Source organism: Jaculus jaculus, chromosome 2, assembly GCF_020740685.1.
Source record: "Jaculus jaculus isolate mJacJac1 chromosome 2, mJacJac1.mat.Y.cur, whole genome shotgun sequence".
NCBI lineage: Eukaryota > Metazoa > Chordata > Mammalia > Rodentia > Dipodidae > Jaculus > Jaculus jaculus.
The window spans coordinates 75,157,478-75,183,483 of NC_059103.1; the positions used below are offsets into that span (position 1 = coordinate 75,157,478).

General features: G+C 40.8%; 1 protein-coding gene across 1 annotated transcript in view; it reads left to right on the forward strand.

The window, feature by feature from the left end:
• Positions 1–14,537: 14,537 nt before the first annotated feature.
• The window catches only part of Abcg2 (ATP binding cassette subfamily G member 2 (Junior blood group)), a 192,124-nt gene continuing 180,655 nt past the window's right edge, over positions 14,538–26,006 (forward strand). The window contains exon 1 of the mRNA XM_045144048.1: positions 14,538–15,156. Within this exon, the coding sequence (XP_044999983.1) occupies positions 15,046–15,156 (111 nt within the window). The 5' untranslated portion in view covers positions 14,538–15,045. The remainder of the gene's footprint in view (positions 15,157–26,006) is intronic.

The following is a 26,006-nucleotide window of genomic DNA, read 5'->3' on the forward strand; positions in this document are numbered from 1 at the left end:
CCAGCAAGTTGTCTTCTGACCTACCTACACGTACGCACGCGTGCGCACACACGCGCACACACACACACACACACACACCCCCTCTCTTTCTCTAATTCCACATTGACTAGCAATGCTATCTATGCACATAGCTTGAGGTTTTTGTCTTCATTTTTAAGATTTCTAAATAAGAATAAATCTTTAAAACATAAAAAATACCGTTGAGGATGGCTTAGAGAAATGGCTCAGTGGCTAAAGGCACTTGCTTGCAAAACCTGTCAGCACAGATTCAGTTCCCCAGTGCCTATGTAAAATCCAAATGCAGAAATTAGAGCATGTGTCTGACCTCTTGGGAACTTCCAACTGTGGGTGAGTTTTTCCCTTGGCTGAGCCTGGATTGGCTCCACGTGGGCCTAGGCCTAGGTTCAGTCAGGAGGGTCCCCTAGCCCTTACTTTCCACATGGGGCCCTATATCTCCTCCAGCTCCCCACATGGCAGGAGCCCCTTGAACTTTCTTTTCTCTTTTCTTTCCCATGCTTTTTCCAGGCCTTCCATGTGGGATCTCTAGCCACATGGGTGCCTTGCCTTGGCTCTGTACTTCCCTCAATAAATACAATAATAATTTTTTTAAAAAGTGGAGCATGCATCTGGAGTTAATTTGTAGCAGAAAGAAGCCCTGGTGTTCCCATTTCTTCCCCTCAAATAAATGTAAAATAAAGATTTTTTTTATTTTCATAAATTTTATGTTGTTTCCTTTTAAAAATACTGTTATAAAAATAATGATGGACATATTAAAATCTTTGAAATCTTAGGTTTTTTAAAATCTAATATATATGTATATTTATATTTTCTCAACGAAGATATTTTAGACTTTTTTTTTTTTTTTGGTTTTTCGAGGTAGGATCTCACTCTGGTCCAGGCTGACCTGGAATTAACTCTGTCATCTCAGGGTGGCCTTGAACTCATGGCAATCCTCCTACCTCTGCCTCCCGAGTGCTGGGATTAAAGGCGTGTGCTACCACGCCTGGTTTATTTTAGATATTTTTTAAAACATACTGTAGGGGCTGGGAAGATGGCTCAGCTGTTAAAGTTGCTTGCTTGCAAAGCCTGCCTGCCTGGGTTCAATTCCCCAGTCACTCATATAAGCCAGTGCAAAAAGTGGCACAAGTGTCTAGTGTTCATCTATAGTGGCAAAAGTCCCTGGTGTAGCCATTCTCCCCACTCCCTACCTCTCTCTCTTTCATACACACACAAATAAAAAAAAATAAATAAAAATATACAAAATCTGGGAGTGGTGGCACATACCTTTAATCAAAGCACTCAGGAGGCTGAGATAGAATCACTGTGAGTTTCAGATCAGTTTGGGTTTACAGAGTGAGTTTCAGGTCAGCCTAGGCTAGAGATTCTGCCTCAAAAAAAAAAAAAAATCCAACAACCCCCTCATACTATATGATAGTGTGTTATGAAATTTAGGAATATAAGATATATGTCTTTTTACATGCATGTGAGTTTGTGGTTAAACTGTGAATCTCCAAATGTGTTAGAGTTAATTTTCACAGACTGTAAATTAGTATATGTGTGATAAGTGTATATATGTATATTGGAGTAATATAAAATTAAAGGGAACAATCTTGCATAGCTCCTTCATCACTTAGCTTTAAATTATTGATGTATTTTTAGATATAGACACTTGAGTGAAGTTTTCCTATGGTGGAGGAACTGGTTATTGGCAGATGAGGAAATTGATGGGTTACATATCTCTAACCCCAACATTTGGAAGGTGGAAGCAGGAAAATCAGATTGTGAGTTTGAAGTTAGCCTGGATTATGTATCAAGTCCAGGCCAGCCTGAGCTACAGACCTTCTTAAAAAAACAACAACAAAGCCGGGCATGGTGGTGCACGCCTTTAATCCCAGCACTCGGGAGGCAGAGGTAGGAGGATTGCCATGAGTTCAAGGCCACCCTGAGATGACAGAGTTAATTCCAAGTCAGCCTAGACCAGAGTGAGACCCTACCTCAAAAAACCAAAAAACAAAACAAAACAAAACAAAAACCCCAAAAACCCCACAACAACAAATGGCTATAGGAGACATTTTATGGTGTATAATTTATGTGGAAAATTCAGGAACAAAGTTATCCCATTGAAGTTACATTTGCTGGGGGCCTAGGAGATGGCTCAGTGGTTAAAGGCATTTGCTTACAAAGCCTACCAGCCTAGGTTCAGTCCCCCGGTGTAAACATAAAGCATATACACAAAGTGACGTGTATGTCTGGAATTTATATGCAGTGGCAAGAAGCCCTGGTGTGTCCATACTCTGTCAAATAAATTACAATTTTTTAAATAGAAGACCACAGGACATGAGAAAAACAGTAAATGTTAGGAATTTATTTTGAATTTTGTAGTAGAATTTAAAAGAAACAAAAAAGGGACAAGTTAATATAGCACAAACTTAGCAAGTATCAGTGTTCAGAGTTGACTTTTTTTTTTTTTTTTTGATTTTCGAGGTAGTGTCTCACTGTAGCTCAGGCTGACCTGGAATTTACTATGTAGTCTCAGGGTGGCCTTGAACTCAAGCCGATCCTCCTATCTCTGCTTCCCAAGTGCTGAGATTAAAGGCGTGCACTACCACACCTGTCAGGGCTGACTTTTTTGTTGTTTAAAGCTTTACTTAAAGGTTTGTAGAAGGAAGAAGGCACAATATAAATTTTAACATCTTCCTTTGGTGTGGGGGAAAGATTGGTATAAAATACCTTTTGAGTTTACATGCCTATCTTAATCAGGAATAGGCTTTTGGGAAAAAAGTACTAAATAAATTTAAGTTTTTCTTTTTTTTTTAAAGAAAGGTAAAAAGAGGAAAATTGCTGGTCAGGCATGTTAGCTTACCTGTGTAATTCTATCATGTGGGAGCCTGAAGCAGGAAGACTGTTCACTTTGGACCAACTAAGTAAGACCCCATCTCAGCAGAGAAATGGAAGAATATACTGTGCTGTTTATGGTGTGAGAGATGAGGGACCGAAGAAAGACTAGAAGGTTGGGAAACTCTTGCTTTCTGACTCACATCTTGGAACAGAATGATGGAAATTTCTTTTGGGAAACATGGAGAATTTCCAAACAGGGAAACAAAACTAAAGATAGAGGTAACCTAAAGATGCAGGTTTTACTTGTGTTTTGAATTCTCACATTACTGTTCTTCTCTCTCATTTTTGGGAGTGATGTTGTGAAGGTTGAAGGCTAGACGATCATTGGTAGAGTGAGGTGAGCTTTCAGGCTTGACAAAGGATTTATATATGGTGGCCTTTGGACACCAGACTCCATTTCACTTGGAAAATATTTTTGTTGTTTGTGTTTTGAGATAGACTGGCCTCAAACTTTGGATCCTCCTACTTCAAATTGCCAAAATGCTGTAATTACAGGCTAGTGCCACTATGCCTAGTTTTACCTTGAAAAAATTTTTTAGATTTTAAGCCAGTCAACGTAAGCATAATATTAGAATACTGATGTCTTTATTTTCCAAGTCACTATATTGAAGTAAAATTGAAAGTGTAGATTATTATAATCTATCAAAGATAAGCATGCATTAGGCCTTTGTTACTAGAAATTATGCAAATAGTAGCTTTCAAAGGGATTATTGTAAATACTTTTTTTAACTGTGAATTTTTCATATGGGTAAAGTATGGTATAAGTTATATAAAAATGAATAAAATATATCAAGTCAATATTTGTTTTTCTTTTACATGTAGTATGTCAATCATCTTTCTATGATGCCAACCATTATTTGATGAAATACTTTAAAATTTTTTCATATTTTATTTTATTTTATTTATTTGAGAGAGAGAAAGAGGCAGAGAGAGAGAAACAGAGAACAGGCACACCAGGGCCTCCAGCCACTGCAGATGAACTCCAGATGCGTGCACCCCCTTGTGCATCTGGCTTATGTGGGGCCTGGAGAGTCAAACTGAGATCCTTTGGCTTTGCAGGCAAATGCCTGAACCACTAAGCCATCCCTCTAGCACCTGTACTTCTTTTTAAATTTTTTTTTCATATTTTATTTTATGATGAAATACTCTTAAAAGCATTGTGATGCTTTACAAGTATAGGTTTGTAACTCTCTTGTATGTTTTGAAGTAAATGCCGTTGGCTCTATTGTTGATTGGTTAGAGACCTTTGCATTTCTGCACTGTTTCAGACTCCTGCAATTTTCTGGAAAAGAAAGCCCATTTGGGAAGGATCAATTTTGATTATTTTTATTCTATTCTTTCTCTATATTCAACTTAAAAATATTAAATTGAAGAATTAATGACACATAATCTAAAATATAGAAATTATTTTAAATAAAATTTGTTTATTTTCTAAGAATGGACATGGGATTAATCTTACGGTAACATAATAGTAAGAAAATGCTTTAGGTAGTGTCTGGGGAGTTAAATTTTAGCATTGAAGAGTTAAAAGCAGACAGGTGTTTGCATCCCTCTTTAGCTCCTCCTTATTTCCCATATACCTGCATCTATAAAGCAAAGTGGCATGAGATTGGGCTTGGGTTACATTTAGTTATATTTCTAAGATTCTCTCTTACATGGATGACTTAAGCCATTTCTTTGTAAAGTGAATAAATGGAATTGTGATGGCTCACGTACTGCTTTTGGCAGCTGGCATGAGACAGTTGGCTCATTGGCAACTGCTGTTGGTTGTTATAACATTGGGACTGTCCATTGGTGTTATGGAGCTCTGGGCAGTGAGCTCTTGAAAGCAGCTCATCTGCCACTGGGTTCTAGTGCAGGATTTAGCAGATGGGCATGTCCTAAATTATAATTTCTCCCTAGGTGTTCTTGTGTGCATGTGTTTTGTAATTTATCAAAGTCCATCGTGGTATATAGCACTTTCTGTAGTAAGTTGGTGTAAGTGCTGCTTTGATTATTGTTTTTAACATGTGCTATTGTAACTATGAACAAATCAAAGTCATGTATCTTGGTATTGAAAATATCCTAATAAAATACATGCTTCTAAAATCCAACTGCTTATTTGGCATCCAAACTGCCCAGAATCTCTTGTTGATGGTCTTGTGAACATAAAAATATGAGCAAGTGAGTGGTTGAGAGGTCCTCCTAGTACCAGATGCTGGGATTTTTGTCAGTTAACATGAAGAAGCTTTGTAAGAAAGACTGTACTTTGTATCTCCTCCCCACCTTTCTTTCTGTTGTGGGATTGAACAAGGACTGGGCTCTATACTTGCTAGGCAAGCACTCTACCACTAAGCCAAACCCCTAGCCTTTTGTCAGTGCTATTTCTTTTGAGACATAGTCTCATGAAATTACCCTGGCAGGCCATAAATTTGTGATCCTCCTGCTTCAACCTCCTGAGTGGCTAAAATTGAAGGTCTGTACCACCAGGCTCAGCAAGAATCTATTCTTATTTTCTTAGGTATTTTTGCAGTACTATCTCTTTCATTTCCATCTTCTAAAATAGAGGAAAAGGTTATGATGGCTTTATAATAGTTTGCTTGTAGTTTCAAAAATTGTGGCAGCCAGTCATAGTGCTGCATGATATTAATCCCAGTACTGGGGACCCTGAGGTGGGAGGATTGCTATAAGTTTGAGGCCAGCATAAGCTACAAAATGAGTTACAGGTCACTCTGGGCTACAGTGAGACCCTACCTGGAAACTCCCACTCCCCCCAAAATTATGGCTTCTATTTCATGACATCATCTTCATGATATAGTAAATTTGTCAGTTAAACTGAATTCTGCAGTATGGATTTATCACAAGCAGTTTTTAATGTCTTATCCTTGATTGAATAAAATAAAATCACACTCTGTAAGCACAGGGCCTCTTGTAGAATGTACCCCCTGGAGGTGGCTTGGTAAATAGATAACTGGCATTTTTTGTGTGTTTAATAGTGAGTAGCAATCACTAATATTTGTTAAATGAGGAAAGAGTGGGTTTTGTTTTCTGAGAAAAGGTCTCATGTAGTTCATGTTGGCCTCAAACTTGCTATGACGCAGAGGTGCTCCCTTCCTTGTCCTGTCTTCACCTTCCGCACCTGGGATTCCAGGTGTAGGCCTCCATGTGTGGCTTAAATATTTTAAGTTGCTGAGCTGAACGTGGTACTCAATGTGAAGGATGAGATATTACCTCATTTGGTGTTTACTTACACAGTGATTAGTCATACATTGGTAAAATACAAATGCATATAAATATGGTTCAGAACCTTGTTCTGAAACTCATTCAAAGAAAATCAGGGCAGGGGGAGATGGTTTGGTGGCTAAGAGTACTTGCTGCATAAGCATGAGGGCCTGAGCTTGCGCCTCAGTACCCAGCACTCATAAAAGCCAGGCATGGCCATGAATGTCCATAATCGGTGCTGAGTGTGGCAGAGACGGGGATTGCTAGGGCTCGCTGGTCACCCAGTCTAACCAAAAATATGGCACAAGTTCCAGATTCAATGAGAGACTGAGAAATAAGGTGGAAGAGTGATAGAAAAGAATACCCGTGTGTGCATGGGAGGTGCACAGGTACACTGATACATGCATAGAACACACACATATAATACATACACACAAATACCCAAATTAAAAAAAACTCAAAACCTAAAGGAACAGTGCCATGTGGATGAGGGTCTTTTGCAAGCCATATTCTTTTATCTAGCTCATGCTTCACAACGAACATGAAAAGAAGCCCTTTTAATGCTTGTTTTATATGAGGAGATGGAGCATTGCAGTCCCAGAACAATAGTAAGACCTAGAATCTAATCCAGGCCTCTAGCTTAAAAGTCTAGTTGCTTCTATTCTACCATCCCACTTTCATCAGCAAAAAGCAAAGCATCTATGAAGTATCCATCTGCCAAAGGCTACATGATGAAAATAAAGTAGCAATCTAAAGAAGGCATCCAGAAACTTAATGGATGCATGAACATGTTAGAGAAGTAACTGAGCATGTTACCCAAATTAGGATAGAGACATACATCATGTCTAAGCCAAATGAATTACAATTGGGGAGCAAACATGGCTGAGTAAGTTGAATTACCACTTTACACAGCCCAGAATTTTTAGACATGGCCACATACAGGAGTCTAGTAAGTCTGTCAACCAATGACAATTATTGTGAACTATATGATAATTATTGTATACATTCCTGTAAAAGGCATTAGGATGGGCCTCCTAGGGCTTGGGAAAATTATACTTCTATTGAGACTTGTTAGGAGACTGAAGTGAAGAAAGTCATATAAGAATGATAGCAGCATTCACCTGAACAGCTGAAGCAAATAATGTTGTTGGAGGCTGAGTGATCTATCCAATGAAGTGATTTAGCTTTTGGTCATGCATCAAGAGCAGGGTTCTTTCAAGGACCAGGAGACCTATGCCATATCTTATGAGGCAGGTAGCCACAGATGAGATTGCATAATTTTTGTAGAACCCAGTGAAGTGAAAAACTCAAGTCTCTTAATTAAAAAAGCAAACCAGGGCTGGAGAGATGGCTTAGCAGTTAAGTGCTTGCCTGTGAAGCCTAAGGACCACGGTTCAAGGCTCGATTCCCCAGGACCCACATTAGCCAGATGCACAAGGGGGTGCACGTGTCTGGAGTTCCTTTGCAGTGGCTGGAAGCCCTGGCGCGCCCATTTCTCTCTCTCTCTCTCTCTCTCTCTCTCTCTCTCTCTCTGCCTCTTTCTCTGTCGCTCTCAAATAAATAAATAAAAATAAGCCTAAAAAAAAAAAGCAAACCAAAACATATGAATTTCAATACAGAAAGTGCAGAACATGAGCCAAACTGGAGACCCTCTAAGTGCTGGAGTGTGTGCAGCTGCTCAGGTTTCACACCATGCTATCCTAACAAGGGAAGAAACCCAAGTTGATGCAGAACATCCTCCCCCACCCCCACAAAAAAAAAAAAAACAGATATTTTTGTGTAATAAAAAAGGTGCACAACACAAAAATAAATGTAGAAGATGAAGAGGCGTCAAGACAAGTAATAGCATAGACCTCCTGTGAGAGCCCAAGGAGCTCACCTTTAATACATGTGCTGTGGGCCGGTCAAGATGGCACCCGCCTAACTGCGCTGCACCTTCTGGCGAAGGAAAGGCAAGGCATTAAGGGTTTACTGGGCCTTTTAGGGTAGAGCAATCTCTAATAGATTGCCAGTGGGAGGGCATGGAGAGGAAAACAAAGGGAATGGCTGATTCCCTCACTCTCTGGTAGCCCACTAGTCCCCCAAGCCCCCCAGGCAGCCACCCTAGCTATAGTCCCAGCCTCAGGGTGCTCCGACTTACTGTAGGAAAGGGGACCCAGGCCGGCATAGTTCCCCTCGCCTCACTGCACATGTGGAGAAATAGGAATCCTCATCCACTGTTGGTGGGAAGGTAAGAAGGTAAAACCACTGTGGAAAGCAATATGGAGACTCCTAAAAAAGCTTGACTATAGAGTTACCAATAGACCCAGTTATTCCCTTACTGAGCATGTACCCTAAAACCTCTGAGCTTCAGTCCACAGAGATTTGCTCAACTATGTTTATAGCTGCTCAATTCATAATAGCTAAGAGCTGGAGTCAACCCATTAGATGATTGGGTAACTAAGATGTGGTATATCTACACAGTGGAGTTCTACACGGCAGTAAGAAAAAACAACACAATGAAATTTGAAGAAAAATGGTCGAACCAGGAACAAATCATTCTCAGTGAACTCACCCAATCACAGAAAGATAATTACTGCATAGTTTCACTCATCTACAGCACCTAACCTGAATCTATCCAAGATGCTGACATACGTAGCAAGCATCTCAAGGACTGGACGAAAGGGTGAGTGGCAAAGGAGGGGAGGGCAAGGGAGGGGGTGGGGGACACAAATCTGGAGCCAAACAGCAATGGTACCATAAAATTCTACATCCTAAAAGACAGACCAAATGTTTGTACCTTCACCAGGCCCTTAGAGGGAACACCTGAGTCACAAGGCCCTAGAGAGGGTACAATGAAGACTGACCTTAATCTTCTGCTGCTTCTTTCTCTCCTCTCTCTCCCTCTTCTCTCTAACTCTTTTATATTACTTATCTTTTTCTTCCTTCTCTTCATGGGCATTGACCTGTAACTTCCAGTATCAGCAGGTGGCTATAATCTACAATGAACTTTTGATCAGAGAGACTTACAAGGTTTCCTAAAAGAAAGACAGATTTCTGTCAGAGTACTTTATGAGCCACCAAATGTTAGTGGTAAAACTACTGCTGAAGACACCATAGGCTGTTGATACGTAACATGGAGTGACATGGCTGGAAGTTGGAAGAGAGTCAGTTTCCAGACAGTGCGTCTAGTGCTAGAAGGTACTACATGGGTGACTGGGGGAAATGACCAATATCTGTCCAAACAGCTCATGGTCTAACCTACTTAGTAGCAAATAACCTGTTGTGATTCCCACAGAAGTGCAATAGTGGTGCATAGCCATGGTGGGAAACCAACTGCTCTTGATTTGGCTGATTTGCTCAGTGGAACGGAACCTATAGCTGGAAGCTGGAAAACAAGTCAAAGCAAGATCCAAAAATGAGCCACTCTCCATTATCAAGCTACCACCAATCACGGGCTACAAGAGGGCCTACACCTACTAGATTCTCTCTAAAAAAATAATGGTTATCCCATTTATCTGGTGCTAACTTTACTCTCCATTGGAGAATCTGCTTCTCTTTTTCAGATAGATGAAGATCCTAAGGAGAGCACCACCCCATCATACCTCAAAAGGGCCCCAGCTGAAACTAAGAATAATTGGTGAAACAAGCAAGGGTGCTGTTTTCTTGGTGAACCTGGTACCAGCACAAGGGTGAAGGAGATCAACACAGAGAAAAATCAACTCCTACCAAATCAGATATCCAGAGACACAGAGGTTCCCAAGACTCCACCACTGAGGCAGACCTAAAATGAACCCAACATGGCTCAGGGAAATTTGCAGAAGAGGGGGCGGAAAGAATGTCAGAGCCACACATTGGGTCATGATACACAGAGATACTTCCTCCTACTCATAACTGATGGCTAACCCCACAATGCATGAGCCATATACCCAACAAGGAGGGGCCAAGGGGAGGGGGAAGAACAGGGAGGAGGCTGACAATGATACCAACTTGACTGTATTCACTGAGTACAAAACTAATAAAAAAAAAAAAAGAATCACACAGGCAGTAAAGGACAAAAATCCATATTCTAGCTAAATCAATGATCTTTTCTATAACCTCCTTCCATGAAATGGCTCTTGGTATTGACAGGGGTAAAGCTGCTTGGGGAAGGGCAACGCTAAGAGGTGGGAGAATTGAGTAAGTATAGGGTAGAGTGGGAGAGTAATTATTGAAAACTCCCACAGACTTTGAAAGAGAAAGTAAGGATGGTATTGATTGCTTATGAAGATAATGTATCAAGAATGCTTCTTTACTGAACGTGTCAAAGTACTTTTAGTGTGTGTTGTAAAGCAACTGAAGGAAAAGCTTGTATTTCCAAGGCAAATGTATATGCATGTGAGTGTAAGAATTTCTGAAAATAATAGTGTTTATCTTCTACAGATTTCTGTTAAACTTAAACACTGAGTCAATGTATATTTAAAAATTTCATATAATTACTTCTCTTATAACAAAAAAATGTGTGTTGTGGGAGCTGTCTTAGCTACCTTTCTTACATTATTCCTTTCTAACATAAGGGAAGGTATCATCTGGGTTGGGCTCTGTCATAGTCAGTTTCATGTTGCTGGGATGACCCTCCAGACCAGAAACAGGAGGAAGGGAATTTATTTGAAGCTTCCAGATCCATGGGAAGTTCCATAATGGGGAAAGAAACTGGCCCCCTTTTATAGATCCACACAGAGAGGAACAGCACTGGCAGCACCATAAGCAAGCCCACTCCAGGAACTCCAGGCAGAGCTTAAGCACTCGACATATCATAGGCTGAAATTTCAGGTCTGCTCCTACACCTTAGGGCTGGACGCTAGGATCCACCTACAGCATTATGGAGCTCACTAACCTTGCACTATGTTCACAGGGCCATGGCTTCTGCTGTTATTGGAGCTTTAAGGTTGCAAGTCCAAGCCCTGGTAGCCCAATAAGCTAGGCTTTGCCACTCATCTTCATTATGTCAATTACAGAGTCATGCAATGGTGAAAAGTAGAGTAAGAGTTATTCACTGTGGCTACATTGGGAGGAGGAGCAAATGATGAGGCCCAGTCTCCATAAGGGAGACATGGTGGGCCAGAGACTCAAAAGTCCAGCCAGAGATGAAGGGAAGTAAGAGGAAGAAATGACCCCCTACCCCACCCCAATTCTGAGGGTTGTATAGATACTGCAAAAAATTGCAGGGTTGGCTGAGAAGGGCTCTAGGAAGTCAGTCAGAAGAGAAAGCATTGCTGGGAAATTTCAGTCACAGTTGGATGCTTGTAATTTTTCTCTGTGGTGAGCTTGCAGGTTGGACTTACCTGTTCCTCCAGCTTCATTTTCAGTAGAATTCTAAGTTAATGTTAAACTTCCAATAGATAATCAGTTTAAGACACTTCCAATTATAGATAAAGACAGCCACCAATGTACTTATATCACCAGAACTTAGTCCCTCAGATAAGTTTCCCACTTTCAAGGGCTGTCACCCAATATTCTTGATTGGGTGCTGTTTTTGCTTGTGATTAAGCCTGCCTGATTACATCTGTATGCACTATAATTCTTGTTCCTGAATAATAAAGCTTGTTGCCAAATCCATTCTCTTTCTCCTGCAGACTTTTTGATGGTCTCAGCCTGACTTGGAGGCAATTCTTCATTGATCTCTTAAGTAAGAATATGGTTCAGCAGAGCAGAGCTGCTCCCTCCAGCTTCAACCCTACCATCCAGTCAATCTTAAGGGTGATATGGGAATTTGGGATGTCTTTGAGAGCAACAGAGACATTCTCAACTTTTGGTTGGACTTAACTCAGAAGTTAAGGCGGGAGACACTCATGGTTACAAAGTTTCTACTGAGTCAGTGGCCTCTAGGTTCTTGTCTTATGAATTCAACTAATGAGGCCCACAGGCCACAGAGGTGAAATTTAGGAAGATTTTATTACAGAGCTCAAGAGAAGGAAAGAAGGCAGAGCTCCAGTTGTAAGGCAGAAAAGTGTCCCCAGAAATGAGAGAACCTGCTTGGTGTCTTTGATTATGGGAATTTACTAGATAGACGCCAAGCTGGTCAGTCATGTTCCCATACCAGATGTCCAGGCACTCCTAGGAAAGGGGATATCTTCTAGGAAAGAGTAATCCTAGGGAGAAGGATAATCCTTCTGGCCTCCAGCAAGGTGGGGGCTGCAAAAACTCCCTTAGGGGGCAAGAGATAAGGAATGGCCACATTTTCCCACCACAAGCTCAAGGACATATCTCAGGGGCCCTTTTCTCCCTAAACTGCCCAGAGGGCCCTGACATGAGAATTAGATTTAAATGGAAGGCCAGAGTTATTCATAACTCAGCCATCCTGGTTAAGGTGTGGTCTTGCCCATCATCAGCTCAGCTCAGCTCCAGTGTCTCCTGGAAGGTGGTCTGACAAGTTGTCATTACCATGTGAAATCTTTTTCTGAAAACAATTTCCTTCTCTGGCTGGAACCCGGCCTCCATCTTTTCCTTCTCCCGGGATGACACTCTGGAGGAAATTCTAATTCCTTGGGGGAGGGGGGTGGGCATTGTTTCATACTCTGATAGCAGATGGTAGGGGCATAGCTTCTTTCTTCACAATAACTTTGCTCCTGACATGTGTTCCTGGGCAGTGAGTGTTCCAGAGCAGGAGGGAGAAAAAAAGAGAAATCACTTCTTCCTTATATTAGGACTTAGGCATCTTAAATAACCTTAGTGTTGTCTTTTTTTTTAACATTTCCAAATTGTAATACTTTCTTTTTTAAATTTTAAAATATTTTACCTATATTTATTTATATATTGGAGAGAAAGGGAGAGAAAAAGAGAGAGAATGGGCACACCAGGGCCTCTAGCCGCCTCAAATGAACTCCAGATGCATACGCCACCTTGTGCATCTGGCTTATGTGGGTCCTGGGAAATTGAACCTGGGTCCTGTGGCTTTGAAGGCAAGTGCCTTAACCACTAAGCCATCTCTGCAGCCCATATTTCAATACTTTCTATTGAATGTTTATAGGTAAAATACTTGCTTTCATTAAACTTCCTTGTCCACATATAAATGACTTACTGCTTTTGACAGGTGTGTGTCTTTAAGATAGCTTGATGACTTATGCAAGTTTGGATGCTGGGGAGATGGAAGGGGGTTTGTGGTTGTTTATTATAATAATCCATAGCTTTTAAAGCTGAAAGCAGAGATTTTATAAGGACTTAATACTGTTAGAACATGCTTTATTTTGCTTTTGACCCTGTTGCAGTCCGGTTCGCATTGCTGGTAGAAATCACCCAACCAAGAGTAGCTTCTGGGAAAAAGAGGTTTATTTGGCTTACAGGCTCGAGGGGAAGCTCCACGATGGCAGGGGAAAACGATGGCATGAGCAGAGGTGGACATCACCCCCTGGCCAACAGAAGATGGACCACAGCAACAGGAGGGTGTGCCAAACACTGGGATGGGGAAACTGGCTATAAAGCCCATAAGCCCACCCCCAACAATACACTCCCTCCAGGAGGCATTAATTCCCAAATATCCATCAGCTGGGAACCTAGCATTCAGAACACCTAAGTTTATGGGGGACACCTGAATCAAACCACCACAGACCCTGTGTTGCTAGATTAGACTTAAGCAACTTCAAGTTGTATTATATGACATTTTGTTTGCTGTAATCCTATTGTAAAATAATGTCTGTTTATTCCCTATAAATAAAATAATTTTTTCTCTTTTCCTTCCATGCCCTAGCATGTAACTTTTAAAACAGTTCAGAATTCTATTGCTATCACAGTATTGTGAGTATACAGTAGCCTTGGAGGTCGGTGGAGGCTGTGCCCTACCTCCTGTTTCCCTGGTAACATTAGAAAGGGAAGGGTAGAGACTAAATTATCACATTTAAGAGTTAACCCAGTGGAGTCTGTCACTCACTCACATGGTCAGGAGATCATACCTGCCCTAAAGAGATGCTAAGGAGGTAGGAGGCATAGTTATGCCCTTAGTGAAATAATGTACTGGGCCCCCAGAAACCCCTCCTTGGGTACAGTGGCTCTCAGATCCTCACTGGTGAGCTTGCCTGTTTCACTGAGCTCTAACTCAGAAAGCATAACTTTTCCTTTCTTTCTCTTCCTTGGATGCTGACCAAAATCTTAGATGTGTTCACTCTGACCTTTCGTGGCTTTTTCACTATTTTCTAAATAAATCTCCTTTCTTTTGCCTTATTCCTCATAATTCATGTGCCTAATTTTCCACGGTCACAAGACAAGAGATGTAACAGCATGAGAATCTGCAACACTTTCATATTTTTGACTTAGGAAAGGATAGCATGAGAATGCTTGCCTCTTCCAAGCACAGCCTCTCCTCCTTCGTAAATGTCTGGTGGGCCTCTGCAGTGAAACCTAACTCTGCTTTGGCTTTGGTTTCATTTGCTTCCTTTTCAACTGTGTCATCTTCCTGCTTGTACATTTTTGTTAGAAGGCAGGGCCTGTGGACGGAGACCCCTGCTTCCTTCATGGCTAGCAAAAATCCCAGGAAGTTTACACAGAGCAAAAGTGCTAGAATTAGTTTGGAACCTTTTGTTTCCAACATACATTTGCTGTTAGTGCTAGAGATGCTGGCATCAGGATTGTTCTCCAAAGAGCAAGCTATAAAAAGGTCTCCCTAAGTGGAGCTCCTCATTTTCCATCTCCCTTGCCAGCACTCCCCGGAAGAAGCACAAGCTGTTGGAGTGGCTAGGCGATCTTCGCTTTGAATCCCAGCGATGAAGAAAGAAATGTGGGTGATCCCCAGCTAACGGAGAGGAAAAAGAAAACCACAAACCACAGACACACACACTGATTCCGCCCTGGAGATTTCCTCAAGGCTGATGTTTGATGAAGCCTTGCCTATGCTTCTTTGCAGTAGCTGCAAGGTTCATGCTGATGGTGACAAACTTTCTTCTCTAACTCTTTCTCCTGTCCCTGGGAACTCCTCTCCGGGACTGACTTTTGTTTATGTGGCAGACACGGATGCTAGCTGAAGTTTCTTGGAGAAGCTCCACGTGTGGAAACCTGCTGGTGCACCTCACTGTCTCTGCCCTGAGCTCCCTCTACTTTCCAGCTGAGGTAAGTTGCAGGATTGTGTTTTTATCCTGATGTTGGGAATCAACTCTGGTGTTAGTTAGGTTATTAGTAGGCTTGAAGACCATTGATGAGGAAACCCCTCCTTATAATCAACTTTTGACCTCACCTTCCCTCTCTCTGGTAAAGGGAGGAAAGTGGAGGCATCAGAGTTTTGTTAAGGAACATCTACTTCCTCTTGGTTAGAATATGAGATCTACCTCTGGCCCTGGGTGGGAGACTAAGTAACATTCCTCAACAGTTAATTCAATGGGATCTGTAACCATTACCTCTTTAATGAGATAATGTACTTATACCCACAGAAGCCCCTCATTTGAGGTGGTTGCTTACAGATCTTCACTGCTAAGCCTTGCCGTTTTTCTGAGTTCTAACTCAAAAAGCATCACTTTTCCTTTCTCTTCTTTGGATCCTGACCAAAATCCTAAGCATGCTCCTTCTGATACTCTTTTCTTTAAATATCTTTCCCTCTCTCCTTTTTCTTCTTCTTTTTATTTGTATGTAGTATGTATGGTGTGGTGTGTGTGTGGTGTTTGCACATGTATTATGTGCTGATACAACACCCCATGCATATATGCCTGCAGAGGCCAGAAGAGAACACTGGATGTCCCCTTCTGTTGTTCACTCACCTATTTTTCCTTGAGATTCCAGAGCCTTATTTATTTACTTATTTGTTTATTTATTTATTTATTTGCAAGCCCCAGAAATTCCCTGGTCTCTGCTCCCTTACAGGACAGGGGTTATGGATGTGCATGGTCATGCATAGCTGTTTACTATGTGTGTGCTGGGGGAATCCAACTTGGGCATTCTCAGGCACCCACAGGCCCTCAAGCTTGTCTGGAAAATGCGCTGTGAGTCATCTCACACCTGGATTCTCTCTCCTTTTCTACAGCTGCTTTCAGAACTTCATTGCTGACCTTAACTCAAAAGGCATGATTCTCTCTTCTTTATCTCCCTCTTCCTGGCAGCTGCCAAGATTTACAGCTTGTGATGCTTTTCTCTCAAGCTCTAATAAAATGGTCCTCAAGCTTCTTTATGGTCTATTTTTAAATTATTTTATCAACAAGACTAAGGATTCATAAGAAGGAACCCTAGTTCTCCAACAACACCTGGGCCTCCTACATGCTAGGGAAATGTTTTATTACTAAATTATTTCCCTAGACCTATTTTTGTTTTTAGCTTTGTAAAAAGTAGGAAAAACTGAGCATTTTTTGATCTGTGCCACTGCAAACAAACTCCAGATGAATGGGCCATTTTGTGCACCTATCTGTCTTTACCTGGGTACTGGGGGATAAATTCCAAGCTGGCAGGCTTTGCAAGCAAGCATGTTTGCCTGCTGAGCCATCTTCCCAGCCCTATTTTGATTTCTAAGAAGCTGAGAACTTCATTTATGTAGAGCAAAAATCAGAACACAAATCAGATACTCTGTCTTCCCTGGTCATTCCTACTTTGATGGGCTATCTTTAAGTTTTAAGGTTTCTGTTAAATAGTTCCTAAATGTAGTAAGCCAGGTCACTCAAGTGATAGGCAGTTGGGAATCAGCTTAGATTCTATGGACTACTTGTACCAGAGCCAAAAATCTTTTTTTATAATTTTAGAATTTGCTGTCTACATCATGTTTCAACTGGTGGAGTGGGTGGGTACTTTGAACATTCCAGTGTCTATTAATGAATACTAGAAAAATAGCTGGCCTGTTTTTCTTCTTGACTTTTTTTTTTTTTTTTTTTGCTGATAAATACTGCATACTGCTTCAAGTTACTATGGCAAATATAAAAATTAAGAATTTCCTCTCACCATTTAGAATTGAAGATTATAAGACATATGAATATATTACAATACTGAAAATTAATTCATCTGGAATATACTTTCTATGATTTGACTTCTTGTGAGAGGCCCAAGGAATGCTTCTTTTTAACATGAATATGTTCCCTGTCCTGAACAATACACATTTATTTGAAAGTTCGTTTTAGTCCCAAAAGATAATTAAAAAAAGAGAGGGAAAATTGATAGGTAGGAAGTGTTCTTAACTCTATTCCAAGTTAGAAAATAGTAAAAAAGGTGAAGAAAGGAGATGATAGCCAGGGGCCAACGAGAGGTTCAGGTTCACAACATGAACAGAAGAAATACCAGGCTGAAAAAAAGATTTTTTTTTTTTTTTTTTTTTTTTTGCCATTGTGCCAGTTACTTTTCTTTTGCTGTAACCAAATACCTGGCAAGAAGCAACTGAAGACAGGAAGGGGACATATAAAGGAATGATCAGATCGAAGGAAGACCTAAACCCAGAAGGGCAAACTCTCAATCCTGCAGCTCCATGTCTGGTGTCTAGAGCTTGTGATGGAATTATCTGGACTCACATGGGCTTAGTAGCCCTGTTCTTCCCTACCAGCATTGCAGGCTGTAGCTTATATAGCCTTCCTTGTGGGTGGCCCACCCATGGGTGCAGGTTTTTCTCAGTAGACAGCCAAGTTCCTGGGGTCTCCATTTTATTTTTAAAAATATTTTATTTTTATTTATTTATTTGAGAGAGTAAAAGAGGGAGGAAGAGAGAGAGCAAGAAAGAGAGAATATGGGCATGCCAGGGCCTCTAGACACTGCAAACAAACTCCAGATGCATGTGCCCCTTGTGTATCTGGCTTACATGGGTCCTAGAGAATTGAACCTGGGTTCTTCGGCTTTGCAGGCAAGCGCCTTAACCACTAAGCCATCTCTCTAGCCCTGGGGTCTCCATTTTAACTTCAGCTTCACCCTCACAGCTTCACAGAGCCTCCTTTGCAGGAATCTGATCTTGTCACACATTGTCTGACCTTAGCAGCTCTCTGGAACCATGGCAAATGACTCCATGATCTCCTCACTCTTGCATCTTCCATGCCTGCAAAACCAGCACCATGGACACGATGCTTCCACATTTTGCTGCTATTAGCTTGGGGTGGAACCTGGCTCCCTTGGTCATAGTTGGTCAGTTCCTGTGTCCTTCTAGGCTAACCCGGGGAAAACACTTCCCTAGACAGTTGCTTTTGAGCAGGGAACCCTTCAGAAGCATTCTCAGTTTATGCTTTCTCCTTTCAAGTAAATTTGGATTTTTCATAGGATAGAGCCTTTGATGGGTGGGGTCTTGTCCTCAGCATAGCAAACTGGCCTGGTGAAGCACACCGTGAACCCACTGAACCATTCCACAGAGACTTTCTTCTATTTAAGCTAAGCTTCAAATAACATTTACTTTTATTATGAAGTGTAATTAGAGGAGATATTAAAGAAATCTAGAGGCTGGGGTATAACTCAGTGATAGAGTATATACTTAGCATGTGTAAACCTTTATATTCTATACCCAGCATCAAAATCAAATCATTATCATCATCATCTAATGAACTTTATAGCATGAATGACTGAAAGATTCAAGTTAGCTGTAATAGCTCATCCAAAGCCAACAGCTGATAGTCAGTAAGCAAGATGCCCAAGATATCCCAGGTTTAACCTTTTTGAGAAATTGTAAATCTATAGATTACTTCAGAGACATGCAATCATGTTCCTACATGTCTGCCAACATTGTGTCCCCATTTTCTCAGGTGAGGCTACTTTTCCTCCTTTCCCTCCCAGAGCAAGCTCTCCTTGTAGCTGTCTTATCTCCTGCACTTAAAGAAAACAGAGTTTTCCAAAGTCAGTGAAAGATTCAAACTCCTGCCTTCCAGTGAAAGGAAGTGCATTTGTTATTTTGGAAAGAGTGACTACAAATGAAACTTGAGTTTTACACGTTCCTACTTCCCATGCAAAGCATTGCCACATGGATCTTCCCACTGGAGTTTTCACAACTGTTTTGGGGTATGGGAAAAACAACCTGTTATTTTAGCCTTTGAATGAAGGGACATAGGCTTTAGGTAAGCAATTTGCCAATACCCAAACAACTGGTTGGTGGACATGCCAGCAATCTGCCTGCTCTAGTTCAGGTGGCTCCTCTATTCTTCTTGCTTTGACATCTTTTCTATTCTTTTATTCCCGTAGCTTTTCACTTATTTTAAGGCATATTTTTTATTTATTTATTTGAGAGAGAGAAAGAGAAAGAATAAGTAAGACCGTGAGAGAGTAAGAGAGAAAGAGAGAGAGAGAGAGAGAGAGAGAGAGAGAGAGAGAGAGAGAGAGAGGGAGATTAAGAATATGGTTGTGCCAGGACCTCTTGCTGCTGCAAAGGAACTCCAGATGCATGTGCTACTTTGTACATTTGGCTTCATATGGGTACTGGGGAACTGAGCACTAGTCAGCAAGCTTTGCAAGCAGGTACCTTTAACCACTTAGCCATCTCCTTAGACACTTTAACATCTTTTCAAGATATCTAGTGACCTATATTGTTCTATACTAAGATTTGTTTTCTTTTTATGTCATACTTTGAAATCTGTGCACTTAAAAGAATTCTGTTTCTACTTCTTTGTCAAAATTATTTGTCCTAAGACTTGCCTCCATTAAGATTTATGCTCCATGGGAAAAAGAATTTCAGAACTGAGTCCTGAACTTAAATCATACTCAGACCTCTGCCAAGGGGCTATGAAAACTCAGATCCCTGGACCCCAGCTCCAAGTCTCTTAACCACATTTAAGAATATTTCTAATGACTCCCAGGAGACCAGGTATCTAGATTCCCTTCAAAAGACCATATATCTAGATAATAGGCACAGTTCCAGCTAATATTTTGTAATATTTTGTTTTACTGTGCTGCTTAATAACGTAAATTATGGAGCCAGAATTCCTAGGTTTGAACACTGACCCCATCACATGGTTTTTTTTTTTGTTGTTGTTGTTTTGTTTGTTTGATTTTAGTTTTGTTCCAAGTAGGGTCTCACTCTAGCCCAGGCTGACCTGGAACTCACTCTGCAGTCTCAGAGTGGCCTCAAACACATGGTGATCCTCCTACCTAAGCTTCCCACATGCTGGAATAAAGACTGATGCCATCATCACATGGATAAGCTATGAGATACTGGAGAAATTAACTTTTCTATATATGTATTCTCATCTATAAAGCAAGAATAATGAATACTATCCACTTCATAACTCTTTGTGAGCATTAAATGCTTTAACAAAGCTGGACACAGAATGGCTCTATTGAATTTACTATAACTATAAGTCTTGACCAAGTCATGATTATAGTTTATACTAGAAACATCATCAACAAAAATCACTCAGATATCAAATGTTCTCCTTTGATGAAGGTATCATGAACACAAATGTTCTTTCATGTGTGTGTTGAGTGTGTGTGACTGTATGTCCTGGGTTATTAGGTAGCACTTCCCATAAAGAGGAGGGACATGCTGAAAAGTTGGCCATGACATGATCATGCAAGGCCCCATGTATAATTCTTGAACTTGACTCCAACAGTGATGAGTAGTTATCTACATCACTGTAAGCTGGGGTATGTGATCAGAATTGCATTTTAGAAATATTCCTTGCTGCCAATGTGGAGGCTAGTTTAGAAGATGATCTTGGAAGCAGAAACCCATTTGTGGTTGTCCTAGAGAGAAATTATAAAGACTTGTGAAGTAAGGCAATAAGGCGAAGGACTGAGCAGGAATCTCACAGTTCAAGTGATGGAAGATACATATGTCATAACTCAGAAAGGAAACATGATACTGTATTAATATTAAAAATATTTTTTCTTTACATTGTAAATTGAGCCCCAGGATCTATGTACATGCTATGGCAGTGATCTATCACTGTGCTATATCCCCAGTTCAAAACTTCTTATCTTCTGTTCCACATGGTGCCTTATCAGACCCAGACTGAGCCTAACTGTAATGTAGTCCTAGCCCCCAAGAGTATAGGAGGCCCTTGATAGATAGATGCTTTGTGAGTGAGACGTGAAGAACAAATAACCCTCTTCCCTGTGGCCCATGAGTTTTGTGACTTGGCCTCTGCTCTTCTTTCAAACCTCATCTGTTACCTCTGTCTTCATCATTGTTCCTAGAACACTGGCTTTCTTCAGGCCTTTGAAAACGCCAAACTGACTTATTTCAGGGATTGTCAAGTACTATCTTTGAGTCAACTCTGTCCTGCCAGTGTTTCTGTGAATCAAAGTTTACTAGAGCAGAGCTATCATCATGTGTTTGTGTACTATCTATGGTTGCTTCTGTACTACAATAGCAGCCTAGAGTTATTACTAAGTGTCTGTCCTTTTATATAAAGCAGCTTCCCAACCTCTGGCCTTATCCTTTGAATTTGTTATGTCCTCTGATTTAAAACCCTACCCCCCACCAAAGTAACAGCAGTCAAATTGGTGTGGTTCTTTCATTAAAAAACAGACATATGTGTCAATGGGCTAGAATAGTGAGCTCTGAAATCTTCACATTCATGTCCAAATGATTTTCATCGAGGGTGACAGGATCTTTCAGTGAGGGAAAACGACAGTGTTTTCCTCCCACATGTGGTGGTTTGACTCAGGTGTCCCCAATAATCTTATGTATTCTGACTGCTAGGTCCTCAGCTAGTGGCAATTTGAGAATTGGATCCATATGGAGGCAGTATATTGTGGGAGGGGGGAGCGGGGCTTATGAGTGTGACAGCCAGCTTCCTTTTGCTTGTGTTTGGCACATTATCCTGCTGCTGTTGTCTACCTGATGTTGGCCAGGAGGTGATGTCCATCTTCTGCTTATGCCATCATTTCCCCCTTGCCATCGTGGAGTTTCCCCTTGAGTCTGTAAGCTAAAATAAACTCTTTTCTCCCATAAACTGCTTTTGGATAGGTTCTTTGTGCAGCAATGTAAAGCTGACTGCAATACCACAAAAATTGAAAAAACTGGATATTCACAGGCAAAAGAATAGTGTTACAGCCTTATATTATATCACATGAAAAAATTATCAAATATACAAATATAAGAGACAAAATCTAAAACTCTTAGAAAAAAATATGAAGGGAAAGCATCATGGCATTGAATTTGGCCATGAATTATTGAATATGACACCATGGCATAAGGAACAAAAATGTACTAGATAAATTGAGCTTCATTGAAATTAAAAATGTTATGCTTCAAAAGACACCATCAAGAAAGTTAAAATGACATAAAGAGCAGAAGACTTATTTGCAAATCAAATGTTTGGTAAGCGTTCAATGTCCAGAATACATGAAGGACTATTAGAGCTCATCAATAACAACAAAAATTCCAATGTAAAAACACACAAGGGGCTTGAATAGATATTTCATCAAAGAAGCCATTCAGATGACCAATAAGTGCATGAGAGGTGTTCAAATTCATTGGACATTAGGAAAGGCCATGATGAAATATCACTTTACAGTTAGTAGTGTGGCCCTGGTGCAAGTAGAGGAGGTGGCGGCACAAAACCAATAGAAAGTATCAAGTGTTGGTTCAGGAGAAATCAGAATCTCTGTGCAGCATTGGTGGCAGTATAGAATGGTACAGCTGCTGTGAGAGAGTATTGCATTCCTCAAAATATTAAGCACTGAATTACTATATGGTCCAGCAACTTTACTTTGAGTATATTCTCTAAAAGGAGTGAAGGGATATATTAGGCCCATGTTCACAATGATGTTATTTAAAATAGCCCAGAATAGAAGTAGCCTAAGTGTCCTTCAATGGAGAGATGAATAGACCTAATGTAGTATATTTATAGAATGGAATATTATTCAGCCTCAGAAAAAAATGAAATGCTGACATATTATAATATGAAGACCCCTGAAGAAGTTATGATAAGTGAAGTAAGGACAAGTATGGTATCGTTTCATTTATATTAGCTTCTTAGAGTAGTTAGATTCATAGACACAGAGTAGAATTATGTTTGTGGAGAGGCTAAAGTGAGAAATTATTGTTTAATGGGTACAGAGTTTTAGTTCTGGTGTGGTGGTTGCACACCAGTGTGAGTGTACCCAATGTCACAAAGTCCCCTTACTGCAGTGGTTTATCTTCATTGTCAGCTTCGCTGGATTTAGAAATACCATGGAAACATCTCTTAAATGTGGATGCTATTGGGCTGGAGAGATGGCTTAGCGGTTAAGCGCTTGCCTGTGAAGCCTAAGGACCCGGGTTCGAGGCTCGGTTCCCCAGGTCCCACGTTAGCCAGATGCACAAGGGGGCGCACGCGTCTGGAGTTCGTTTGCAGAGGCTGGAAGCCCTGGCGCGCCCATTCTCTCTCTCTCCCTCTATCTGTCTTTCTCTCTGTGTCTGTCACTCTCAAATAAATAAATAAATAAATAAAATAAAATTAAAAAAAAAAATGTGGACGCTATCATCCTATGTTCTGAGAGCCAGATGAATAAAAAGGGGAATGCATACTGAACACTAACATTTATCTTTATCTCTGTGTGTGTGTGTGTGTGTGTGTGTGTGTGTGTGTATGTGTGTGTGTGTGTGTGTCTGTCTGTCTGTCTGTCTGTCTCTCTTCCTCCTGACTATGGATACAATGTGACTATTAAGTTCTTCTTCTGTCATGCCTTCCCCACCATGGTGGACTATAGGTTCAAAGGGCCAAAATAAGCCCTTTCTTTCTTAAGTTACTTTTGTCAGGCATTTTGTCACAACAATGAAAAAAGTAACTAATACTTAAAAATGATTAGAATCTTCAAATTTATGTTATCAATATTTTTCCACAGAAGAAATAAAACAACTTTTCGGGTATTCACATTACTACTTGCTAAGTATCTTCAGTTTTCTGCTTAAATAATATCTCAAGGAGGGCTGGAGAGATGGCTTAGCGGTTAAGCGCTTGCTTGTGAAGCCTAAGGACCCCGGTTCGAGGCTTGATTCCCCAGGACCCATGTTAGCCAGATGCACAAGGGGGCACATGCGTCTTGAGTTTGTTTGCAGTGGCTGGAGGCCCTGGTTGTGCCCATTCTCTCTCTCTCTATCTCTATCTGCCTCTTTCTCTCTCTGTCTGTCACTCTCAAATAAATAAATAAATAAAATAATAATATCTCAAGGAAACCCTCTCATTCTTCTTTATAAAGTATTTTTTATTTAATATATATTTACCATTTATATTAAAATATAAACTCCCTGAGGTAGAATCTTTGCTTACTTAATGCTGTGTCCTAACTTTTAGTTCCTAGTTGACATTCAGTAAATAGTTGTAAGAGAAAACTACATGGAAAGCTCACCAAGAAATAGAAGGGGCTCCACCTGGTCATTGCATTAATCAACATGCTCTGGGAATTTTGGTGTGATTTTTTTGAGGTAGGGTTTCATTGGAGCCTAGGCTGACCTGGAACTCACTCTGAGCCCAGGCTGGCCTCAATCTCATGGTTATCCTCCTACTTCAGCTTCCCCAGTACTGGAAGTTTAGGTGTGAACCCCCACATCTGGCTAGTGCACAATATTTAATAACAAATGTCAAACATACTTGTACAAGCTATTTCCCTTCACCAACTTTCATAGCCATACAGGGCCAGACTCCCAGTTCCTAAAACCTGGGCAAGCCATTTATATCCTCTCCACACAGTGATTTACAGACTGTCTGGCTGCTTTTGTGCTTCAGGCCCAGAGAGGAGGGGCTAGGACAGAGGCTACATGAGAGAAACTTAAAATATCCACTGTCTGGCCTTTTACAGAAAAAGTGTTAATCAACCTATGATGTAGGAAAATAGACTAGAGGTCAGTATTCAAGTCAATCAAGAGATATTTGTTGATGGGGCTGGGAAGATGGCTCAGAGGCTAAAGGTGCTTGCTTGCAAAGCCTGCTGAACCAGGCTCAATTCCCAAGCCACCCACATAAACCAAATGCAAAAGGTGGTGCAAATAGCAAGAGGCTCTGGTGCATGCATGCATAAACACACACACACTTGTCTGTCTGTCTGTCTGTCTCCTGACTATAGATACCATGTGACCAATAACTTCTCCTGCTGTCATGCCTTCCCCACCAAGGTGGACTATAGGTTCAAAGGGCCAGAATAAGCCCTTTTTCCTTAAGTTACTTTTGTCAGGCAGTTTGTCACAGCAATGAGAAAAGTAACTAATACTTCACACACATACACACGTGCTAATAAATAAAAATTTTAAAAAGAAATATTTGGCAAACTCCTGATAGAAGATTGAACAACATAAAATTTTCTGCTCATATTAAGCTGGTCTTCTAGATAATAAGCGAATATATGGTATACTAAAATGTGAAAAAGATTACTGAGAAATGTCTAGTATATTAAAGAGTATTCTCTTTTTTTAAAAAAATATTTGTTTATTTGAGAGAGATAGAAAGAAGCAGACACAGAGAGAATTAAGTATGGGCACACCAGGGCCTCTTGCCACCTCAAACTCCAGATACACGTGCCACTTTGTGCATCTGGCTTGACAAGGGTACTGGGGAATCTAACCTGGGCCATCAGGCTTTGAAAGCAAGCACTTTCAACCACTGAGCCATCTCTTCATCCCTTGAAAAAAGTATTCTTGAAGGCAAATGGAGATTTTGCAAGTTTCAGTAGAATGTTAAGAACAAATATTTGAAGAAATCCAGAAGAGACTGTGTGGGAAGAAGGCATTTTAGGGAGTGGGAAGGGAGGAAGGAGGGTGTAGTACAGTAGAGGTGTACTTAGGAGACCAGTGTGGAGAGGAGCACCATTCCTCCACGTGGTCCCCACACCCAGGCACCTGGTTGTGTAGTAGTTACTGCTGGCTTTACCTCATCCTGTGAGACAACACCCCCAAGCTTGTAGGACAATCCCACCTGCACTAGAATGGAGTCTTCCACAACTCACTGTTTCAGGAAGCCGGGTTTTTCTGTATGCTGGGGATTTATAGTGAAATTCTGGAGCATGAGATTATTTCCAAAACTTTTGCCATGGTGGTCAGAAGTATGATGTGAAATACCATAGCAATACACTTGATCTTAGTCATAAAACTGAGAAGGGACATATCC